Below are 23,445 nucleotides of genomic sequence, written 5' to 3' on the forward strand. Positions count from 1 at the left end.
GCTTTATGCAGGTTAGGGGAGAATAGATATTCTACTATTGGGTTTAACCAGTGTTCACATTGCAGCAGAACTTCAAAGGCTACTTTGAGGCAAAAATATAATTGCAAAGTGTCTAATATATATCATTTGTCAACTAAGTAATAAAAAAATCTGTCAGCTCCTCAAAGAAGGTCCATCACTCAAATATCCCATAGTTTACCTCTTTCATACCACAAAGAAGCTAACAAAATAATCAACGTCTTATTGGGGTTTATTATATCATTGTTAGACATATGATTTTACCTACTACAAACTGAGGTTGAGTATAAAATGCCTTTTCATGGTGTTTTAGTTTTGTGTGTATTAAATTATATTCAGCAATACTTAATAATTTGTATGCTTATGATATATTGCTCTTTTTCTTATTTATAGTGATATAAACACTTGCCATTTTGTTGTACATGGGATATTTTTTATTGTTAAGTAATTATGGAAATACATGAAAATTTATTTTAATATAAAACCCAATGATGGAAATAAAAGAAGACAAACCACTGATAAAAGGAGACCTGTACTGCATTTATTTATATGTATTACTTTTAAAGTTTTTGTTTTACTATATTGGATATCACGTAGTTTTACAGACACCCTAGGATTACTCTAAAATGTATGGAAAGCAAATGGATAAAGAAAAATAAAATAACTTATCACATGAGTGATATATAGTTAAGTGACAGAGTAAACACATTATGTACAAGTTACCTTCAACACAAATAAAACAAATAGTTGAATATCCAAACCCTGGATAAAATGAGGTCATGGATAATTAACTAGGAGTGAATGAGTTGGAGGAAGGGTGCTGCAGTAAAAATGCCGATGAGCAATGAAACCAAGATATACAACAGAGTCAAAGAAATTTAAACTTGTTAATTAGCTGCTAATCTGTCACCCTTCTAAGTTTTCCTTCAAATTTACCATCGAGCATTCTATTTTCATCATGGAATAACTGTGTCTGTGGTGGTTATGAAATTCATAACCAGATTCACAGTATTTAGGTTGGCAGAGAGAGGCAGGGATTCAGCAATGAAAATGAAGAACAATTTTTTTTTCTTAATTTCGAGATTTCTTGTATTTACCATGTGGCAACTCATTTAACAAATAACACACAGTGGAGAAGGTTGACTGCAGAATCAGCCAATAAGCAGCAAACTGCTAACAACTCTACAACCTGTCCTCCTATTTCCTTCCAGCCCCCTCAATTCCAAAAATAAATACATCTGACCCATAAGCCAAAGCGTTTCTTACAAAATAAAAACAAAAATAGACGTAAAAGAATAGTAAATGCTGGACATGGTATATCCCACACAAGTCAAATCTGAGGAAATAGTAACACAAAGCACTTTTAAGTACCTAGAGGGGGCTCCGGCGATATCCCAATGCTTTGCAGCAAAGCCTCTGTCTCTCGGCGTTTGCGATCCAGGTCAGAGTCATCCTGAACTGGTTCCTTCTTCTGCTGCATATCAGCCTACAAAAAGTAGATGCCAGTAAGAAAAGTGAATAACAGAGTTAAAGGTATGCTTTTCCTGGCTGAACCTGGTAAATGCATGGCAGAAAACACCAGGCAAAAGCCCTAAATAGATATAATCATGTGTATAAAGGATGAAAAAACACTGTAACTGCTCCATTTAATAATCACTAACCCAGTACTTTCTCCTTTGGTTGAAGGCTTTTTCCTGTCTCTATCACAGGGTATAAAAGTTTTACTCACTCAGTTTCGGAAGAAACCATCACGGCAAAATATTTCTAACTGGGATGTGATTTTAAAAAAAATTCTGTCTGGTTTTTTAAACCCCCTTGTCCCTTCTGGGAAGACATATGATCAGTTCTTGATGAGTGTGTTTGTAATATTCATGGGTCATGTTTGGAATTATGCAAACAACGAATTATTGGGATCTGACTAAAAAGTAAAGCTAGTTATGAAAATCTGTTACTGTACAATACACTATTATATCAGTAATCTAAGTTTACCATGGTTTAAATAAACCAAGCTAAAATGTTTATTAAAGCATGTGAACAATACTGATGTAAGTATTGTTGCTTAATTCTGATTTTCTTTTTTTTTCTAAATATTGACATATGTCGTGAAATTTTTAAATTTATTTATTTATTTATTTATTTATGGCTGTGTTGGGTCTTCGTTTCTGTGTGAGGGCTTTCTCTAGTTGTGGCAAGCGGGGGCCACTCTTCATCGCGGTGCACGGGCCTCTCACTATCGCGGCCTCTCTTGTTGTGGAGCACAGGCTCCAGACGCGCAGGCTCAGTAATTGTGGCTCACAGGTCCAGTTGCTCCGCGGCATGTGGGATCTTCCCAGACCAGGGCTCAAACCTGTGTCCCCTGCATTGGCAGGCAGATTCTCAACCATTGCGCCACCAGGGAAGCCCAATTCTGATTTTCATAGGCTTCCATTATACATATTAACTCAAAGGAGAAAATTATCGTGTAGAAAAATACAAAACAAAAAATCATTTAGGAGAGAGACATTCTTTCCCCAAGTTCTATCTTAAAAACACATCTTATCTGAGCCTCTTATAGTCAGATCCAGTTTGTCTTTTTATAGGATAGCAACAAGTCAAAATACAGGTTAAAGAAGGTTAGTGGTGGAATTCTGGGGGGAATTCTCGGGTCTCTTTTCTTTTTCATAACACAATTACTACTTAAGACAAGGCATTTGCCCCACATCTGAAACACGATAACATCCTATTTGATGTGCAGCTACCTCCAAGGCTTTGTGAGTTTACAGGCATGAAGTTGTCTTAGAGCTTGTCAAAAGCCAATTATCCAGTTATCAGACACACCTTTCTCCCCAGGGGCAAGCTGGGCTCCCTAACAGACACATTACCTCTTTCAGGAGTGCAAAGTACATTTCAAAGCAGTAAGCATAATTTCTGTTGTGGCATCTAAAGCAGAAAGAGTTCATGCAACCTTGACTTACTCCCAGATGGTAACCTACACCCCAATTATAAGTAAAATGCATCTTTGCACATAGTGCTAGGCTCAAGGCTTCTGTTATTATTCGCCTCAGGCTTAAAATGCAGTCATATGTTTGAAGTCTACCTGTCATCAGAGGGAAAACTGCCATTATGGGGATCGATAAGGGCTAATGAGGATACTAGAAGATTCAGGCACTCTCATATAACCCAAAATTCTGAAGCGGCAGTTTAATCTTGGAAGATATCAAAGTTCACGTTCTTTCCCAATTTTAACATTTAAACTAGCAAGTTCCAAAGCTTATGCATACAACAGAGGCAAAGACAGAACTAAGATAAGAAAAAGGACCTTGCAGAGTGAGGATCTATATCAGTATTCACATACCATAAAGTTAAAAAAAGGACTGAAGGAAAAGGGGGAAATGAGAGAAAAGGGAATTATCACTGCCACTGCTAAAATACAAATGAAAAAATGAAGATAAGCAAAATTCATCTCAGGAAGCCAATGCAGAATAGCATGGTTTTACAGTGAAGAGTTAAGCCATAACTAGACTGTCAGCTTCACTGAGAGCAGATAACGTGTTTATTTTGTTCACCACTGTAACCACACATCCAGTTCAAGGCTTGACACAGTTGATGCACAATTATCAATAAAAAAATGTGTTGAATGAATGAATATTCTGCCTTTGGTAATTGCTCTTCTATAGCTATAGAATCTAAGAATTACACACCATTCAGAGCAGTTTCCACCAGCTATAGTCCATTCAGTAAGCCCCTTTACACCACCACTGTGAGGAGGAGTCATCTAAGTTTCCAGTGACCCAGTGCTCAGAACAAAGCCACTTTTCCTCATCCTTTCAACAAAAACTTATTTAAGGACAACGGAGTGCCGGTGGTGATGAACGCGAGAGATTCTAATGGAGCTTATGTACAGTGAACAGAAAAAGATCCATCTAATCTTCCTTTGAATAAACTTAGGGCATAATATCTATAACCTTCTGTCATGTATGTCCTGTGCAGAAAGGCACAGAATCTGTTTTTTTTTTAATTTATTCTAACTTTAATCATTTAAAAAAATAAATTTATCTATTTATTTTTTTATATTTATTTTTGGCTGCGTTGGGTCTTCGTTGCTGCACGCAGGCTTTCTCTAGCTGCAGCGAGAGGTGGCTACTCTTCATTGCGGTGCATGGGTTTCTCTTTGCAGTGGCTTCTCTTGTTGCGGAGCATGGGCTCTAGGTGCGCGGGCTTCAGTAGTTGTGGCGCATGGGCTCAGTAGCTGTGGCTCACGGGCTCTACAGCGCAGGCTCAGTAGTTGTGGCGCACGGGCTTAGTTGCTCCGTGGCATGTGGGATCTTCTCAGACCAGGGATTGAACCTGTGTCCCCTGCATTGGCAGGCGGATTCTTAACCACTGCACCACCAGGGAACTCCTAACTTTAATCCTTAAGCATTCAAAAAACATATTAGAACATAAACTGCGTGTCAACATGCATGGCCAGACACTGTGCAAAAATAGCACACCCAAACTCCACCTCCAATGTGTCACTCCCACGATACAAGGTGTCTCTACAACTCATTCTCTGCCTTCTGCCTTTTTTAATTCTTAAGGAAACAGACAATATAATGACAAATATTAGTAAGGATAAATGTCCATCTAGACGTAACAGAAGCTTAGGAAAGCTATCAACACTCAAAGTTGACCAGGAAAAATGCGAAGTTAGGTAACTGTGACTTATTGGAAATAAAGGCAGTTCCTAACTGTTACCAACTAGCACCTTAAACTAAACAATGTGTTACTTCATCCAAGGCAGTTATACCAAGCCCTAATCATGAAACCTCTGGTTTTTTCCAAGTAAATACTACAGAGTCCTAATACATTTTAATGACTCAACAAGGAGTTTTTGCATACTAGTGATTTAAAATATGCTCGGTGTCTCTCCCAGCAAATGGTATTTCTGTTTGTGAAGAGGCATCACAGCTGAGACCCAGAGAGGGTATGTGAAGAAAGAAAATTTGTCAGCTGAGAATTGTCAGTCATTTTTCCAAAAACAGCTGCATAGCTGTTAGACGAACAAGTGAGGAAAGGCCGGGAAGCCTCTGTCCATCTTACCTTGCAGCAATTTGGCAGACGGCCAAGGACAGGACGAAATTTCAGGGTGGCCTCATTAAGCACACCTCATTGCTTTAAAGCCAATTTTTCATGACATTGGCTCTGTGTCGTAAATGGTGACCACTATATTTATTTTAAAATCAGATTTCATCCGTAATACCACAACCAAGCAAGCAGTTGACATCCAAAGACGCAGAGAGTGTAATGTTATACATGTACACAGTTTTCTGGATTCTGCAGAGACAACCAACCTGGGTGGTCCCAATTCACACTAGTTTTCAGTCATGGCAAAAAACTGTCACTCAGATTAGCATTAAAGAGCATTTCGTTTCCTTTTATTCTAAACTTGTTTTATTTAAAATATAAGTCTAAATAAAGTTGGAAAATATCAAACTTATAAGCTTAAGGCTATTTCTAACTCTCTACAAACAACACAAAAACTAGAAAATCTTAAACTTAGGAGTCAATGACCGTGGCCAGTTAACTAGAGCATTCCACAGACTCGGGATCTGAAGCTTCCAAGGAAATTTGCAGAAAAAAAATTCCGGTCCTTGGAAAGAATGTCTGTGACCAGCATCTCAGACCTGCCCTAACTAGTTTAGGTGTTCATTCATTCATTCACTCGTTAATTCTATAACCCTTTATTGAAGGCCTACTGTGTGGCAGGATCTGTACTGGACATTGACTCAGTAATGAAAAAATACAACCCTGTCCCCAAAAGCTTGTGCTCTATTAGGAGAAAAAGACAAATGAACAAGCAAATGGTGCTAAATAATTTGATAAGGTCAAGGATAGGGTATAGGACTAACTCAGTCATGTGTTAAGAGAAAGGTATTAGAGAAGGCTTTCCAGAGGAAGAGACATCTGAGATGAGAACTGAAAGACATATGGTTAACAGAACAGCAAAAGCCAAGGGAAGAGAAAGTTCATAAACTTCCTGTCAACAGAGAGCATGGCCCATAAGGTGTAATGTAAGAAGCTGAGTCTGCCTGTAATGTGGATTTAGGGAAAAAGGAGATGGAATGGAAAGGGGAGAGCTACTGTGCCTGTCTAGGACCCATGATCAGTGTGAGCTGGAGAAGGGGTGGTGAAAGAATGACCCCAGGTTTCTGATTTGGACAACTGGCTTGGCTGGAAGAGGGGGTCCTTCCTGAGACTGGAGATAAAGGGGGACCACTTCTGAGGCTTAGCCCCCAGGGGCATAAGAGCATTTGAAAAAGAAGGATCAGAAGAGATTACTTCCAGGTTTCTTTCAGCTACAAAATGCCATCATCCCAGGAAACTAGGGGCCTTGAATTATAAGACCCTTCTAATAATGGGGCATTTTTGAATAACGGCCTCCCTAGCACTGATCCTGACGAATGTATGCAGCCGTTCTACGGGCCCCATTTAGGGCCCATCTCAGGGGCAGAGTAACAGCTGTTTCTCACCAACCAGATCCTCTGCGTCTTTCACTGCTTTACATCATCTCCTCGGATCCTCACACAACTCCATGAGGAAGGACCCACTCTTCTCTCCATTTTACAGAAGGGAAACCAGGTTCAGAGAAGTCCCAAAGTCACTCAAGGCCATTCTGCAAAGGGCAGAGCCAGGTTTCCTAGCCACATTCAACTTGAAAGCCTCTGCATAACCACTGAGTTCTACTGCCTCTGCCTGACAACACTGGCTTCTCAGAACAAACCAAGTCATCATAGTCTGACCGAAGGAAAGATCTTTTGTGGAGGAGATGTGGCTGTAGAGGGACAGGACTGAAAGCCAGGACACACCTTCAGGATGCTGCAGTGCAGTGGATCCCAAAATCTGGTCCTATTTAGATATTTCAAATCAAGAGACTCTGGGGAGGGGAGGCTGGGATTCTACATTGCCATGGGACTCCAAAGAGCAGAGTCAGGCCTCAACCACCCTGTCAATTTAGAAATGAGGAAACTAAGACTATGTAAAACTTTAATTCCAGAACTAGGTAGAGGCCCAGGAAGGCCCAGAGTCCAGGTGTCCCACACTCTCCACCACCTGCCGTCCCCAGTCTGCCAGGGCTCTGTCTGTTGCGTAACAAGCTAAATCCCCATCAAAGCTGCGTGGTATAGGAACAAAAAGGGTGGCCTGTTTCTACCAGTCTTGTTTGCCTGTAATTTCCCCCCCAAATGTGTAAAATGATGAGGATGAAGCAGACAGCATAATTTGGAACCAGATTTCCCATATCACTTCGCATTTTGTGGTAATTCTTTGGAATTCAAGTTGGATATTAGAATGTCAGTTTAAAAGGAAACCGGTTATTAGTAAAGGATAACAGGTGCTTTAAAACTACAGTAAGTGTTGACATCTGAAGGAAAGGGAGCATAATAACTTAATGCTTTTTTTGGCTTTGCATGGAAATGAATAGCCATTCCTTGTCAATTCTCACCTCTACTTCACTCAAGACTGCATATGTAACAGCAAAGATCTGTGAAGGAAAAACATTACGCTCGCTGTCAAGGACAAATAAACTATGACATCAATCAAAGTGTAATGGTACCAAGAGAAGCAAGATACCAGAAGGCTAGAGAACAACTTCAATTATGTTTTACTTTGTTGGAAAATAATTGTTAGAAACCTTTTTACCTTGTTCTCCCAGCCTTATAGTGTGAAATAGCACTTAGCTTGTAAGGCATCAAAACACATTCTTCTTTTCGCTTAAAGAAAAACTCTGGGGCTTCCCTGGTGGCGCAGTGGTTGAGAGTCCGCCTGCCGATGCAGGGGACACGGGTTCCTGCCCCGGTCCGGGAAGATCCCACATGCCGCAGAGCGGCTAGGCCTGTGAGCCATGGCCGCTGAGCCTGCGCGTCCGGAGCCTGTGCTCCGCAGCGGGAGAGGCCACAACAGTGAGAGGCCCATGTACCACAAAAAAAAAAAAAAAAAGAAAAAAGAGAAAAACTCTGAGTAGGGAAGCAGCTCTGGTTTGTATTACACACAAGCATATCACTCTGTATGTAGTTTCCTTCTTAGAAAACTACTCAAAAATATCTGTGGCATCTGGTTTTTGTACAAGATGTGGGCTATTTCTACACCACCACAACAAACTGGAGAATTAAAAATAAACTATTTGTTGGATTCTGACAGTAGAAAAAAACATGATATGGCAGCAAGGCATTGAACTGGGAATCAAGGGTCCTGGATTCGGGTCTAGCAGGCAGAAAAGCTACATTTCACCTCTGGATTTCTGCTGCTTTGTTGGCATAAAGAAGGGCCTTAGTGGAAGGGCTCTAAAATCTCTTCTAGATTTAACATCTCACATAGCGGGGTCTACTATACTATCCACCCCCTTAACCAAAGGAGAAGAATGCAGCTTTCCCTTTACCAGACCTAGGATTCTTGTTTACCCTGAAAAAAATATACATTTAAGAAATCATGGTAGTGGGATGAATTGGGAGACTGGGATTGACATATATACACTAATATATATAAAATAGATAACTAATAACCTGCTTCATAGCACAGGGAACTCCACTTTGCTGTACAATAGAAACTAACACAACACTGTAAAACAACTGTACTCCAATAAAAAAAAATTTTTAATAAAAATAAATAAATTGATGGAAAATACTTTTAACTTTAAAAAAAAAAAAAGAAAAGAGATCATGGTAATCCACTGGCATCATTGTCTATCTTTCTCCTAAAATGTTCTGGCCAGTAGTTTTTTTAAAACCTTCCCTTGACATTAACAATTATTAAGTAGTAACTATATCCTAGGTATTGCTAAGTGCTTTATAAGATTAACTTTTTAAATCCTCATGATCAGACAAAATAAACACACTGCTATTCCCATGTTAAGCACAGGGAACTGAGACACAGAAAGGTTAAGGAATTTCTAACAATAGCGATATCACAGGCCACTTTCAGGGTTCTATTCAAGTCTGGGGTAAACCAGGGGTTCGGGACCTCTGGACCAAATGCTATCTACCGTTTATGTGGTGCCTGGCCACTACATGGCAGATGTCAATGACTTTACTACTCTTCAGTATGTAGACATCACTCATGTTATTTAGGTATTGTAAAAGCATTCTTTTACAGGGTCCTCTTTATCCGTTTGACCAGCCTCTCGGAATCAAGTGATTCTCCTTTCCCCCTACCCCCCAACACCCCAGCACCCAGTACTTACCTCTTTCTTTTTCCTCTCCTCTTCCTTCCGTTTCTTCTCTTCTCTTATCTGTGCTAAGCGCTGCTTTTTGCGCTCTAGCTCAGCTTTTAAGTCACTTTTGTCAGACATGTTGGTTTCCTTGGAGCAAAAGAGGAAAAGAAGTGAATACACACAAACAACTTCTCTCTATTATCATCGCAAAAATCATTCAAAAGGAAATCAAGCTTGAAAATAGAACTTTCTGGCAATAACAGATTGTATACCTTAGCCTCTGCTGATGAATCAAATAAGTCAGATCTGGTCTCCCTCTATATAAAATCTTCCCTTTTCACGTATACATAAATATTTGAAAAATTACAGTGTTATAGTCTATTCTGGTCTGAAGAATAATAGCAACTTACTTCAGAATAAGTAACACATTTTCTGTACAAGTTTCTTAACAACTAAACAAAAAGTTAATAAGAGAATCAAAAAAGAACCATCACCATGACTTCCAATTTAGACGACAATGGACCAATTCATCCCCACACTGAGAAAAGAAAATAGGCTGTCATAAACTCTTAGACACATGCCCTGCTCAAATTTCTATGGGCTCAACAAACATTCCTCCACTGAGACTGGGCACATGGAGATTTCATTTTGCCTAATATTATATGCATCAGGGAAGACAGCCACTGAAGACCTAACATGTTAATCTTCTTTTCCTGTGAAACTCCTCCTGAACTGTCACAATTAATTTCATCTCCAGTACAAACCTATTTCTATAAGACTTTCATTTGCATACTGAATGCAACATTGCTTATCCTGGCACTTCCCCTTTTCAAAGCAAAAGATACTTGTGAACACATGAATGAGGAGACAACACCATGGCAAGTTCTTGGGACCATTTATCTGAAGAAGATTTTTAACGTTAATGGTGATGATGATCCTAGTGGTGATGGTGCCAGAAATTTCAAATAAAACGAGTTTGGAGAAGATTCTCACCAATCACAATGATTATATTTGCCTCTTTTCTGCTCCCAACTGGAAACTAAGAAAATGGAGACACTGAGACATGAAGAACTCCTCTCTGACCCAAATTCCTAAAATAAAGTAAAAAAAAAAAAAAAAAAAAAAACTAACCATAAATGTCACGAGTATTCATTTGCATATTACTTGTATGCAACTATGATGAATATATAATGTGTCCCTGAGTAGATGACAAAACGAGGGAAGGCAAAAAAAGGCATACAAAGCAATGAAAAATCCTCAAACTTACTGTCACTGTCTTTACAAGGTAATCAAGAACCTGCAGTCACCCTAAGACACTTTCAGATGAATACACACAGTTGGGAAGTGTACTGTGTTCCTACTGTCCTACCATACACATTCTGGCTCATAATGTGATGGCAAAGATTTGTGAACTAATAGCAATAATGCTCATGATAATCAATCTCTGCTATTCACGATCATGCTCTTCATTTTTCAACAAATATGTGTTGAATGTCTAATCTGTGCTAGGCATTGTCTAAGGTATCGAGTACAAAGATGAGCAGAGCCAGATTCTTTCCTTCAAGGAGTACATAACTCAACTTTGTGAGCATGTGGCGTGGCTGGAAATGCTCCTTGAGAGATCGGCTTACTGAGTGCCAGATACTTTACATTTATTATCAAATTTAATTACAACAATCCGAGGAGACCAATATTATTATGAATGCCTTTTTCACAATTCAGATAAAGGAGACTCAGCAAGACCTAAGACTGCACAGTCCATACATGGAAGGACGTCAATTCAAGCACGTCCGTGCTCTGCACCACTACACTCCACTGATCGCCAAGGTTCAAGTTCAGAGGGGATGCAGAACAAGAGAATAATCAAGATCTGGTGGAGTGGGCGAGGGTGAGCTTTAAGGAAGAAGTGGAATTTGAACTGGATATGGAAGGAGGTCAGGAACTAGCACAGGAAAGGGAGATAGAGACACACAAAGGCCTGCAGAAGAGAGAACCAGCAGGCTGTGTACAAGAGACGCAGATGAATCCAAGTCAAGAAATACAAACTTTAGTTGGTAAGAATGGACCTGTGGAGGCAAGTGGCAAAGACTTGAAAATACAGAAGAGTGAGTTCCATTGGGTGTAAAGAGGGTTGGGAAATCAGCAGAGAAAGTGACAAAACAAACACAGAATACAAATTTGCCTAAGCCTATTCTTGTCCCTGCCTGGGAAACAGATAGGAGCAGAAACTAGAAATACGCAAGCTGCGGGGAGGCTGGTGCCAACATCTATCTGGGTCGACTGCACCTGCACCGGGATGGTAGGTGAATGTAGAGACAGAATGTGCTGGGAATGTGGACTGAAGAGAGCCCAGCCAAGAAGGAAGACGTGACTCCTGGTAGCCTTTAGATGTGGAAGCACATGAGAAAGATTCAGTAACAATTCAACTTTGAGACTGTCAAGAGGATGTCAGTGAAACTGGGAAGAGAAGGCAAATAAGGAAGTGATGAAAAAACTTTCACTGTTTCATAATTTAAGTGTCAACAGGACTTCTGAGCAGAAAGAACGCAGAGATACAACACTGCAGGTGGGTTGAGAAGCTGGATGGGGACTGGGGCTGTGGAATGGAGCGTGAAGTCTCCTGCCAAGGCCTATTTAAACCTGAGTCACAAATTCATTGTCCTTACAGGTGCCAAGTAGATAACTGAGGAAACAAAGCAGTGGCTGAGGCCAGCCAGAGAGGAAACATTCTGCCTGTGGGAAGCAGTTCTATTCGGTTCCAATCTGATGGCTGACATGGAAGAACATGGACCCAAGCAGTTAGATCTGATTTTTTCCCCAAGAGAAGCCATACAACTGATAAAAGTAACATTTACCACTAAAACACTGTTAGCCAGTAATTTTCAACACCAAAAAACCTGACGGGAGAAAACTAGAACCTAATTCCAGAAGGCATCTGAGAAGTTACATATATTCTTCCCCAATGGGGGCCAATCTGATCTATGTTTTTGATATTTTTCTGCTGTCAAAAACGAAATGTCTGATCAGAAAAATTACTGTTAAAGCAATAGTTGTGTCATCCTATGTTGAAAGCAGCCAGTGGAGACTTCTTAGAAAAACTTTAGAATTCTCTAAGAAGTTTCCCTCTCCTCCACATTCCCTTTTATCTCCCTTTCCCAGTCCATCAAAAGTATCTGGCATGACTTCAGTTACATATTATGGTTGTTAAAGAGCAAACCATGTAATAGAACATCGTGTATTTGTTGTGATTTTCTTGCGAAGGACTTCATTCAACAGTGGGAAGTAAGGTGTATTCTCAGTACATTTTTGCAAAGGGCAAAGGTCTTCTTAAAACTGATAAATTTACCTGACAATGTTGGTCATTTAAGTTGGTGTTACCAGCCATAGAGCCAGTATTTTAAAAATAAACAACAATAACACCAAGGGAACTTTAAAAAAAATTATGTTATATAGTGACGTTTCAAATAACACTTAACTTTTTAAAGGCAGTAGAAGCACAACATTAAAAGACAGCTACAGAGTACCTTCCACTTATTGACTTTTGGATCTATTCCAAACTGGACACTTTGCATCAACACCTGGGAGAATAAGAAATCTCAAGAGAACACCTTGTAAAGGGTTTGGAAAGTACACATTAGAGTCAATGAATGGGCTTCACACACAGTGAAATGGCTCAAATAGTGGCACTAAATGCAGTGTCAGCACTGAACTCCACAGGCTTTCCCGGGGGGGGCTTGCCAGTCTGACCCACTAAATCTCCCTGCACATTAAACAAAGCAAATCGAGGAACGAAGAATGGAGGACATGAGTTATAGAGCTTCCTGGGGCTAATGTAGGTCATTGCAAAGGCAATTTTGGTGCTCGCAGTTTAAGAAAATAAGAGTCGAAGCTACCTGCTGTTAATTATTGCTCCCTTGCTGCACACACATAAAAAGCTGGTCTCTTTCATTTACAAATGGCAAGGGGTCAAGTAGATAAATCCAACCCACCTCTAGGTGTATATCGCCTCCCTGTCTGATCATCCACCTACTCTCCCACCCACCAGCCAACTACAGCTCAACTCTACCCTGGCTTAGGAACACTTACAGCTGTCTCGCCCCAGCTCCATCCATGGCGGGGTCAGCTGATGCACTGTTTATGATGCCTGCCCAGCTCTCCTCCTAGCAGAGTCCCATGTTCTGAATTTGCTTTCCAGGGTGACATTCCTTTTGCCCACATTCTCTCACAACCTACCTGCACTTGCCCGATTCATGCTCCTATTCCCTCCCACGTCTGCATCTCAGCTCTCCCCCTCCTGCAGGTTCTCCAGCTATCACTGAGTACAATCCAATGTCACCTCTTTTTTTTTCTTTTCTCATCCTGCAAATTACCCCTAGCTGACAACAGAAATCTCAACAGCTACTAATCTCAATTAGGGTATGGACTCCATACCCTAATTCCCAACTGTAACTTTTTTCAAATTTAAACTCCCTACTTCTGATTTCCCTCTCTTCCCCTGGTTCACCTTATATCCCCTTGTTCACTATGACTCATCTCCATCCAACCTCCCAAGTGTTTCAGTTCTCACATCTTTTGTTTCAGCCCATCTTTGAGCTCAGTAAACTGCCATTGTTATCATCCGAGTAAATGAATCAATATAAGTCAAGAGCTTAATACTGTGCCTGGCAAATATTAAACACCTAAGAAAAGTTGTTTGTCCTCTTCCTCCTTCTCTTTCTGCCCCTCTTCCCCTTCTGCCTCCTCCTCTTTTTCTACTATTATTATTAGCATTACTATTTTTTTGCCCAGCAAACTCTTTCCCCCAACTCCACCCTAATTCAATATCCAAAACCATCCCTCGAAATTCATTGCAAAGGATCTAAACCTAAAAAAACTTTAACAAGAAACAAACAAAACAAATCAAGCTCATAGACACAGAGAACATATTGATGGTTCTCAGAGCTGGGGGTGAGGGAATGAGTGAAATGGGCGAAGGTACAAACTTCCAGTGAGAAAACAAATAAATCATGGGGATGTAACATACAGCATTGTGACTATAGTTAATAACACTGTACTGCATATCTGAAAGTTGTTAAGAGAGTAGATCTTAAAAGTTCTCAACCCAAGAAAAAAAATTATATAACTATGTATGGTGACAGATGTTAAACCAGACTTATTGTGATCATTTCACAATATGTACAAATATCAAATGATTATGTTGTACACCTGAAACTAATATAATGTTTTATGTCAATCGTACCGTAATAAAAATAAATTAAATATTAAAAAGTTACAGTGAGAAATACATTAAAGGCATAGCATGCTTCTCAATCTAAATGGGTTATAAAATGGAATGCACGTGGTTAAAGAGATGTGACTCAAAGAAAAAAATATTTTTGAACAATTAAATGTAGTCATTTAGTAGTAGTAAAATTCTTCTCCATTTTTCTGTTGAACATAGGGATTACGTATCAAGCTGTCCCAGGCAGGCATCCTCCCCTATCTTACCCACTTCCCCCAGAGGATGGAGAGGCACATGGAGAAATGGTTTCTTCTCTAGTTAAGAAGTTGGTTACAGGGAGGGTCACTCCTGCTGTTCCATCATAAAAACGTCTCACGGTCCTAAGCCTCAAAGAGGAAAGAACGTAGAGAGGAAGGAAGGAGGAAAACACGAGAGAACACTCAGGAAGGTAAAAACAGAAGTCATCTCACACCTGCCCTTTTCTTCTCAATTCACCCTGCATCTCCTTCACATTTCTTACTCCACACACATCCATAAAGAAAGGAAAATGCTCGACTTTTCTCGAACCCAACAATGCGACCCATCACCTTCATTTCCATTTCTGCACATATGGTCATGGGATGGTTTGATCCTGTTTAGAACCAAGCGTCTAACAGAGGAGAAGCAAAGGGTTTAGCTCTGTTTACACAGCTGCCAAGCAACAGAACCTCCTGAGGCTTAGCTTTTCAACCGTCTAGATCTCTATTTCCTTTCAGTTGTCTAAGTTGGCAGCAGTCTGAGATTCCATTTCTAATGCTGGCATATGCAAATGTATTTTTAAGCTTAAAGTCAGAATCCTAGGAGGTTTAAGTCATTGCCCAGCTGTTTTCAGATGCATTGAAAAAACTACCTAGAAACAAGTTCTCTTTTCCTGCTTAAAAACAGTTGTTCCTGTCAGCTCTTCACTATCAGCTATTGAACTTTTCATCTGCCACTAGGTACATGTAAGAAATTTGATCTTTCACAACGTCCTTGCACCTGCCTGGCTTCTTATACAATATAGCTGCCTCCTTCCACTTGGATGGGAGGCCAAGGGATGAATGGGACCACAACCATTTTTACAGCTATATCACACTGTCAATAAAAAGAGGGTGAGAGAAATCTCAGGACTTGGCTGGTGAAAGATGTGGGAGGGTTATATGCTAAATTTGTACAGCCATCAGTATACTGGGAAAACAAACATTTTGATAAAATCCATCTCATTGGGGGTGCCCAGGCCTCGTCTACTCATATTGTAGATGAGTTCTCAAACGTTTGGTCTCAGCATCCCTTGGGACTCTTAAAAATTATTAGTGACCTCAAAGAGCTTTTGTTTATGTGGGTTACATCTATTAACATCAACCATGTTAAAAATTAAAACTGCTAAAACTTTAAATACCTAATAAGTCTATAATAACAACACTAACCTTTTACTTAACATAAAACTTTTATGAAAAAATAGGCACACTTTCCAAGACCAAAAAAAAATCATAAGAAGAGGGTATTTCTTTTATATTTTCACTTCTCTTTTTAATATCTAGCTTAAAAGAAGTCAACTGGATTCTTACAGGTGTTTGTGCATTCAATCTGCTGTGATGTGCTATTTTAGTTGTAAAGAAAATCTGGTCTCACATGAATGTGTATTCTGAAAAACAATGAGTATCTGAATAGCCTCTCAAAGTAACTGTGGATATTCTTTGATATTACACCAAAAATCAACAAATGGCAGTTACCAAAAGTTCAGTTGCAATCTTGAAATCACACCAGTCAATGAACTTTTATGTACTGTTACATTAAAATCCACTGGTCTGTTTTAAACTTTGAATGAATCTTTTATTCATGTATGATTTTATAACATTATGCATTGATTATTTAGAAAATTATGCAGACTTCTCAAATATCGACACATTCCATTGTACAACATCCAAAAATCACATTTGGTACTATCATTACCAAACTCTTCAGAAGGGTCTTTAGGTATGGTAAAGCTGTACAGCTCATGGTGGCAGATATAAGTTTCCCAAAACTCTAATTTTTGCTTGAAGCTCAAATTTTATCATTAGCAACAAATATTGTCAATTGTGTTCTTGAAGTGGCAAGCTCACGTCATTGATTTTTGAGAAAATTTCTGCCAAATAACCAAGCCTAAATAACCATGGTTTGTCTATGAATTGTAGTTTCAAGTAAAAAATAGTGTTTCTTGAAAAAAGGCAGCTAATTTAGCTCACAACTCAAACACTGCACAAATGCTTTTCTCTAGAGAACCACTGGACTTTGGTAAGCAGCAGAAGTGCCTTATATGCCCCCATTTGTCACACAGAAAAGATGTGTGCTCAAGGTTAGAGATTTAATGTAACTAGTATTTTTTTCCGCTTCATGAAGGATACTCTTAAGTGAAACTATTTGTCTTTTTAGCTGCAAGTGTGTGGCAGTGAGGTGCAACACCACTACTAGGAGTTTGGTGCCCTGTCTCAATTCATGCTAAGGTACTAGCAGTTTGACCTACCATCACTTTCACACAGTCCTTGCAAATGTCAATACAGTGGAAAAGACAAAAAACATTTTAGCATTATGAAAATAATTTTGACCTTTACAGACCCCTGAACACATCTTGGGATTCACAGGGATCCTCAAACCACACTTTGTCGTAATCTACTTCTGATAAGATGGAGTTGATTCTAAAGTCTATAGAGACATTTACTTAACAAAATTTTGCTAAGAGTTTATATTGGCAACCTAAACAGAGGGGGTTAGAGCTCTTTCTTTTGCAGAAAAGAAAAAGTAAAAGATAACAGGAATAAAATCACTGAGCACAGAAAATTCAGATTAGAGTCAAGAAACTACAATGATTTAGAAATATATTTATAATGATTTAAAAATACCAGGAAGATCTAAGACATCTGGATACATCATTAGAAAGACTGGATTTAGGGAGATGAGGCCTTGAAGAAAAGGTTCCATAAAACTTTGTGTGAAGGATTTCTTATTCCTCACTTGCCTACACCAGGTAATAGGTAAGGAAGACAAACTAAGAAGCCTTCTCTCACTCCCCATCCTCCTCCCCCCATAACACACACACACACACACACACACACACACACACACACACACACAATTAATGGGTCTTCTTCACCTTGCGAAGTGAACTAAGATGGTTGTTAATAAAGTGAAGGCTTCTCTGTTATATGAAAAGTTTTTATTCTTTTAATTTTGCTGCTTTCACAATTACAATTACACATGTTTCTTTCAAGATAAGAAACTTTAACGATTACATAATCCAGTACCAGTATTTTACCCATAAACAGGGAAACTGAGCTGCATTTATCTAAAGTGTACAACTATTAAGTGGTCGAGTCAGAACTGGAAACACCAAAACTCTTTATTTCTTGAATATTTTTCATTAAACAATGCTTCCTTTTCAGGGTTTACTTATTCAAGATTTCACTCCCTTTAGTCACAAGAACGCTCTTCTTAAACAAAAGGCACTTACGGTGGATCCTGATCAGTCTACTTTCGATCACTCTCTATCACCACCTGGTGGCAGCAAATGTAAATTGCATGGGAGAGCTGACAGGAGAAAAGACTTTGCCTCTGAAATTCCCAGCCAGACCTCTAAGCCAATACTGGGTAGTCCCAAGCACCACAAGAGCTTCATCTACATAGGAAGGATCTATTTATGTTAATAGAGAACAGGTTTGGAGGGAAAAAAATCTTCGTATATACATATAGTTAAATATTTATGTTGAGTTTTCGAGGCTCCTCTTAATTTTATTCATATTGGGTTGGTTCTTGACTAGGAAATCAGGCAATATTTCCACAGTAAGCTGTTAGTATCTCTCTTCTTGGGTTTGTGAGCTATATTTAAGATTGTGTTTGCATAGTGTCTCTAGCCCTACTTCCATCACTTCAAGATTCTAAGCTACCCAAATTGTACTGCCTCAGCTGTACCTTGAGCACCGGCAACTGCAGCGCATTAAACAGGAGAGCCTCTCCAGCACTCAGCACAGAGGCCCATGATGCTAGAGAGAAAAACCAATCCATAGGGTACCTGCCCTGTCATCTAGTTAACAGAATAGAGACGAGGGCTCTTCAATTTTAAAGGACTCAAAACCCATTGTCAGCTTTGCCAAAAGTTCTGGAAAATTTTGAGTCATTTCTGACCCCTACAGTGCATTCCATCCATTTAAAGACTCAACGTGCTTCTCTTTGGAAAAAGAATTGTTCCTCAATTAAGAGATTCACTCATTCATTTCTTAGAGCATCTTCCCTTGGGAAACGCTCAGATGATATCAAACGCTCAGGAAATGAGCATTTCAAGGACCATCCTTGAAAGAATATACAACTAAAGATGGAACAGTTAGGACACTGGAAGAGAAATATTTTGGCATTGGGTCCCAAAGAATCTGGGCAGAAAAGGGACTGGAAAATAGAATCAGAAGAAAGGAGATGGGAGCCTTCTGGACAATATCACAAGGAAAACTAGAGTGAAGAAAGAAGTGAGGCCTTACACAAAGGATTCTGTAGAACACCTAACCTCAGGTTAGGTTAGATGGGAAAGATGTATCACCTGCCTAGGCCAGGTACCAGTAAAGAAGCCAAACAAAGAAGGCTACCACCACTACTACACTTTATATGAGGTTATGTATCTGTGCTCCTAGGGGTTCGAAAGCACTTCAAAGCAAATAAAAACGAGCACTCTCAGGGAGCACGTGCAAAGTGGCAGCTTCTCCACAGACCCGATGTGAGCTCCCTTCAGCACTTGCACAGTGGCTCCTCAGCCTGCAACTGAGCTCACAGTAGACTTTCAATAAACACTTGCAGCTATATAAATGGGTTAAAGATGGCCCCTGTGTACTGGCCTCTATGTTGTTCACTTCTCATCAGGCTAGGACCACTAGATTTGAGCACCCACCAGCATCAAACACAAATTCTTACACGTCCAATCGCTTTAAATATAGCTCAAACGAGCACATTTTTAGCCACTTAGAGATCTTCTGCTTTGCATACCCTGCAAAGTTGCACCCACTATCTGCCAGTCATAGATAGGACAATGCTGTGGCTATGAGAGACCTTTAGCAGCCCTTCGGCGCTCTCGGATCCACAGGCTCCCCCGCTTGCTCCAAGCAGCATCACCAGAACACATGGCCTCCCTCTGATTCCCTCTTCCCTTTGTGGGTGGTGGCCCCATGCTGCTGTCCCTGGAGGGTGTCCTTCTATCAGGGGCAATCCCCTCTCATGCAGTCCCATCCAAGTGCTGCCCATGTTGTGCCACAATGCCACCTCGTGATCCTGTTTTTCCCTCCATCAGCCCTGAAATCCTTGAACTCACCATACCCCGCCCCCAGCCAATTTTCACCAGTCCTCCCAATTTTACACCTAGTATTTCCAAGCCTGCCCTCACCTATCCATGCCAATCCACACAGCCCAATGCCAGGCTTCACATCACTCGTCTGACAACTGCAACCCTGTCTCCGTGCAAACCTTGCTCCGCGATGACCCTCCCCATCCTCCACAGGGAGTCAGAATGAGCTTTCTGTCATTCAAATCTGATGAGTACACTCCCTTGCCTAAAACATGTCCATGACTCCCTTTTAGTTGCAAAATGTGTCCCAGCTCCCCATCACGGCCCTTAAGATGCTCTTACTGCCCACCTCTCGATCCACAGAGGCCTCCTCTCCCTATTTCACATTTTACTGGCACGTACCAAGCTGTTTCCTTCCTTTGTACCTTTGCAAATTCCAGAAATGCTCTTCTCACCATTCATTACATGATGATGCCTATTCATCTTTCTCTCTCGGCTCAATCACATCCCCTCCAGAAAGACCTCCTACGGTCTCAAGACTGGGCCGAGCACTCTCCCTGGCGGCCCTAGAGCACCTGAGGCTGGCCTGCTGAGACATGAACCACAGGTTCCACCTATGAGTGCCTCTGTTCTGTTCATACGATGCTCTCCTCCTGTTACACCAACAGCTCCTCTAAAGGAGGGGCCACATCTAATTTATCTCTGTACTTCTAGTGCCCAGCAGTAAGTGCTCAAGAATATCCCTTGAACTGCTAAATTACCATTAGACAGAAGTGTGAGATTTTCCACAATTTCACTATTGGGATTTTTCTAATCATCAGTATGTTGGGTGAGTGCACTAAGGTTTTCAATGATCCAACTCAGAAAAGTTCTTCCTTATTCTGCAACAAATCTTTATTTCCATGGGCGTGGGGGTGGGAATTGATTTTTTTCATCCATTAGGACACGTGCATCAAACCCACAATCCTAGCATTGCCTCATCCATTGTACCATCATTTCCTAAATCAGTACATCATATACCCATTGATATAATGTTCTCCTGCCTGGCTTACATTTTTAATCTCTGTTTTTTGACTCTAAAAGGATTATTTAGCAAAATCCATTCAATTTATAATTGACACCCTCCATTATCTCAGCCAAAAACTCAGCAATCTAGAAGCCCAAAATGCCTTGAGGATAAATCATCATGCTGATAGTTGGGCTTTCTCCTTAAAAGTGATGTAAAAATATCAGTGCTTAGAACAGAGCCATCCATTGCACTTGAAGTTGTATTCTCTGAGTTGCCAAGATGATAAATGAATGTGTCTAAAAATAAACGACTCTCGGGTAACCTGTGGGGCTGATCTTTAAAATAACTGATAACAAGCAAATCTTCAGACATGACTAACTTTAGCTTTGACTCCTTGCCTACCATCCCTATAAAGGGGCCAGATGTTCTGCACAGCAAAGTTAAATCAAGACAGCCCTGGCTGCAGAAGACCTAAATAGACAGTTCTCCAAAGAAGATATACAGACTGCCAACAAACACATGAAAGGATGCTCAACATCACTAATCATTAGAGAAATGCAAATCAAAACTACAATGTGGTATCATCTCACACCAGTTAGAATGGGCATCATCAAAAAATCTACAGACAAATGCTGGAGAGGGTGTGGAGAAAAGGGAACACTCTTGCACTGTTGGTGGGAATGTAAATTGATACAGCCACTATGGAGAACAGTATGGAGGTTCCTTAAAAAACTAAAAATAGAACTACCATACGACCCAGCAATCCCACTACTGGGCATATACCCTGAGAAAAAGATAATTCAAAAAGAGTCATATACCACAATGTTCACTGCAGCTCTATTTACAATAGCCAGGACATGGAAGCAACCTAAGTGTCCACCGACAGATGAATGGATAAAGAATATGTGGCACATATATACAATGGAATATTGCTCAGCCATAAAAAGAAACGAAATTGAGTTATTTGTAGTGAGGTGGATGGACCTAGAATCTGTCATACAGAGTGAAGTAAGTCAGAAAGAGAAAAACAAATACCGTATGCTAACACATATATATGGAATCTAAAAAAAAAATGGTTCTGATGAACCTAGGGACAGGAAAGGAATAAAGACACAGACGTAGAGCATGGACTTGAGGACACGGGGAGAGGGAAGGGTAAGCTGTGACGAAGTGAGAGTGGCATGGACTTATATACACTGCCAAATGTAACAGTTAGCTAGTGGGAAGCAGCCGCGTAGCACAGGGAGATCAGCTCGGTGCTTTGTGACCACCTAGAGGGGTGGGAGAGGGAGGGTGGGAGGGAGATGCAAGAGGGAGGAGATATGGGGATATATGTATATGTACAGCCGATTCACTTTGTTATAAAGCAGAAACTAACACACCATTGTAAAGCAATTATACTCCAATAAAGATGTTAAAAAATGTTATATAAATAGAAAAAAAACCCATTAGTCTATATATATATAGACTAATACATATATATATATATATATATATATATATATGTGTGTGTGTAAAGGTCACTACTTTAGGTGAGTATCACTTGTCCTACATACTAAAAGGTCACTGTGAATTTCATCACCACGCATGTTGGTGTCTCTAAAGATTGTGCACTCATATCTTTACCTGTTAAAATGAAATGACATCTATTTGTTTCAGATACATATATTATCATTTTTCAAATATTCATGGAGGTAGTAAATTCATATTTGTTTAAAAAGAAAAAAAAAAAAAAGACAGCCCTGGCCAATAGGGCTGCCTATTGAGGGCACTCTATCCTGATAGAGGATACAGGCAAATTCAAGCTGCCCAGAGGCTCTTGCAACTCACAAATGAGAACGAATTTAAACTATCATACTAAAGGAAATAAAATAAAGACACATTGATAAAAATAAGGGAAGGAAAATTTTAATGCTTAAATAATAAAGTCAAAATAGATTTTTCTCAATATATATGTTCACAAAGTCAATTTGTTTTTAATCTTCTAAAAATATAAGTTATTAAGATATCTCTACATCTTCAAACCACTTCATTCAATACCCTCCCAAATTAACTACAAAATACAAATTTGTAATTAAGCCTACCTAATTTTAAGGACGACTGATCTTGGTTGAAGTTATGATGAGTGGAGAAACTCACATAGAGAGGGACCTGCTAAGTAACACTCCACCCTCCCACCAAAGCAAACAGCTTGACACGTGAAAAGCCAAGATTCAAACCAAAGTCTCCAGTGGCTCTTAACTACTGCCTATGCCCACATCTTTATGTTTTTCTCGTCTTCCCTCACCCCACGCTATTGGCTTTAACATCTGTACTGGTTTATTCTATTTCCCTTGTATTCTTTCTCTGCCGTTGTCATCCACTTTATGTCAGCAGTTTCCCTTCTCACGTTTGTTCTACAGGTGATAAAGAATAAGACGGCTGAGAAAAACACAGGACTACTAAAGATCTTACAAGTCAACATAGTCTGTAGCACTACTGTGCTCACAAGAAGGCAATAAGAAGGCTCCACAGAGTTGGTGACTTAACAAACCATCCCAGAGGAAAACCAGACCTGCGGACAGCAGAAGGTGAGGGGTGCATCCCAGGCAGAGGGAAGCATGGACAAAAGCAGGGAGATAGGAAAGAGAATGGCCAGTCTGTGGGACAAGTAACTGGATATAAATGGGACACTCAGCGCAAAAGAAGATGGAGGAAGATGAGGATGGATG

At 40.0% G+C, this 23,445-nt stretch overlaps 1 protein-coding gene across 4 annotated transcripts in view; it reads right to left on the reverse strand.

Moving 5' to 3' along the window:
• The window catches only part of DYNC1I1 (dynein cytoplasmic 1 intermediate chain 1), a 388,679-nt gene that overhangs the window by 297,289 nt on the left and 67,945 nt on the right, over positions 1–23,445 (reverse strand). For all 4 annotated transcript variants that reach the window (XM_073809695.1, XM_073809697.1, XM_073809694.1 and 1 more), the window contains 2 exons: positions 9,215–9,331; positions 1,390–1,504 (listed from right to left, as the gene is read on the reverse strand). In XM_073809695.1, the coding sequence (XP_073665796.1) occupies positions 1,390–1,504; positions 9,215–9,331 (232 nt within the window). The remainder of the gene's footprint in view (positions 1–1,389; positions 1,505–9,214; positions 9,332–23,445) is intronic.

This window comes from Tursiops truncatus, chromosome 9 (genome assembly GCF_011762595.2).
Source record: "Tursiops truncatus isolate mTurTru1 chromosome 9, mTurTru1.mat.Y, whole genome shotgun sequence".
Lineage (NCBI taxonomy): Eukaryota > Metazoa > Chordata > Mammalia > Artiodactyla > Delphinidae > Tursiops > Tursiops truncatus.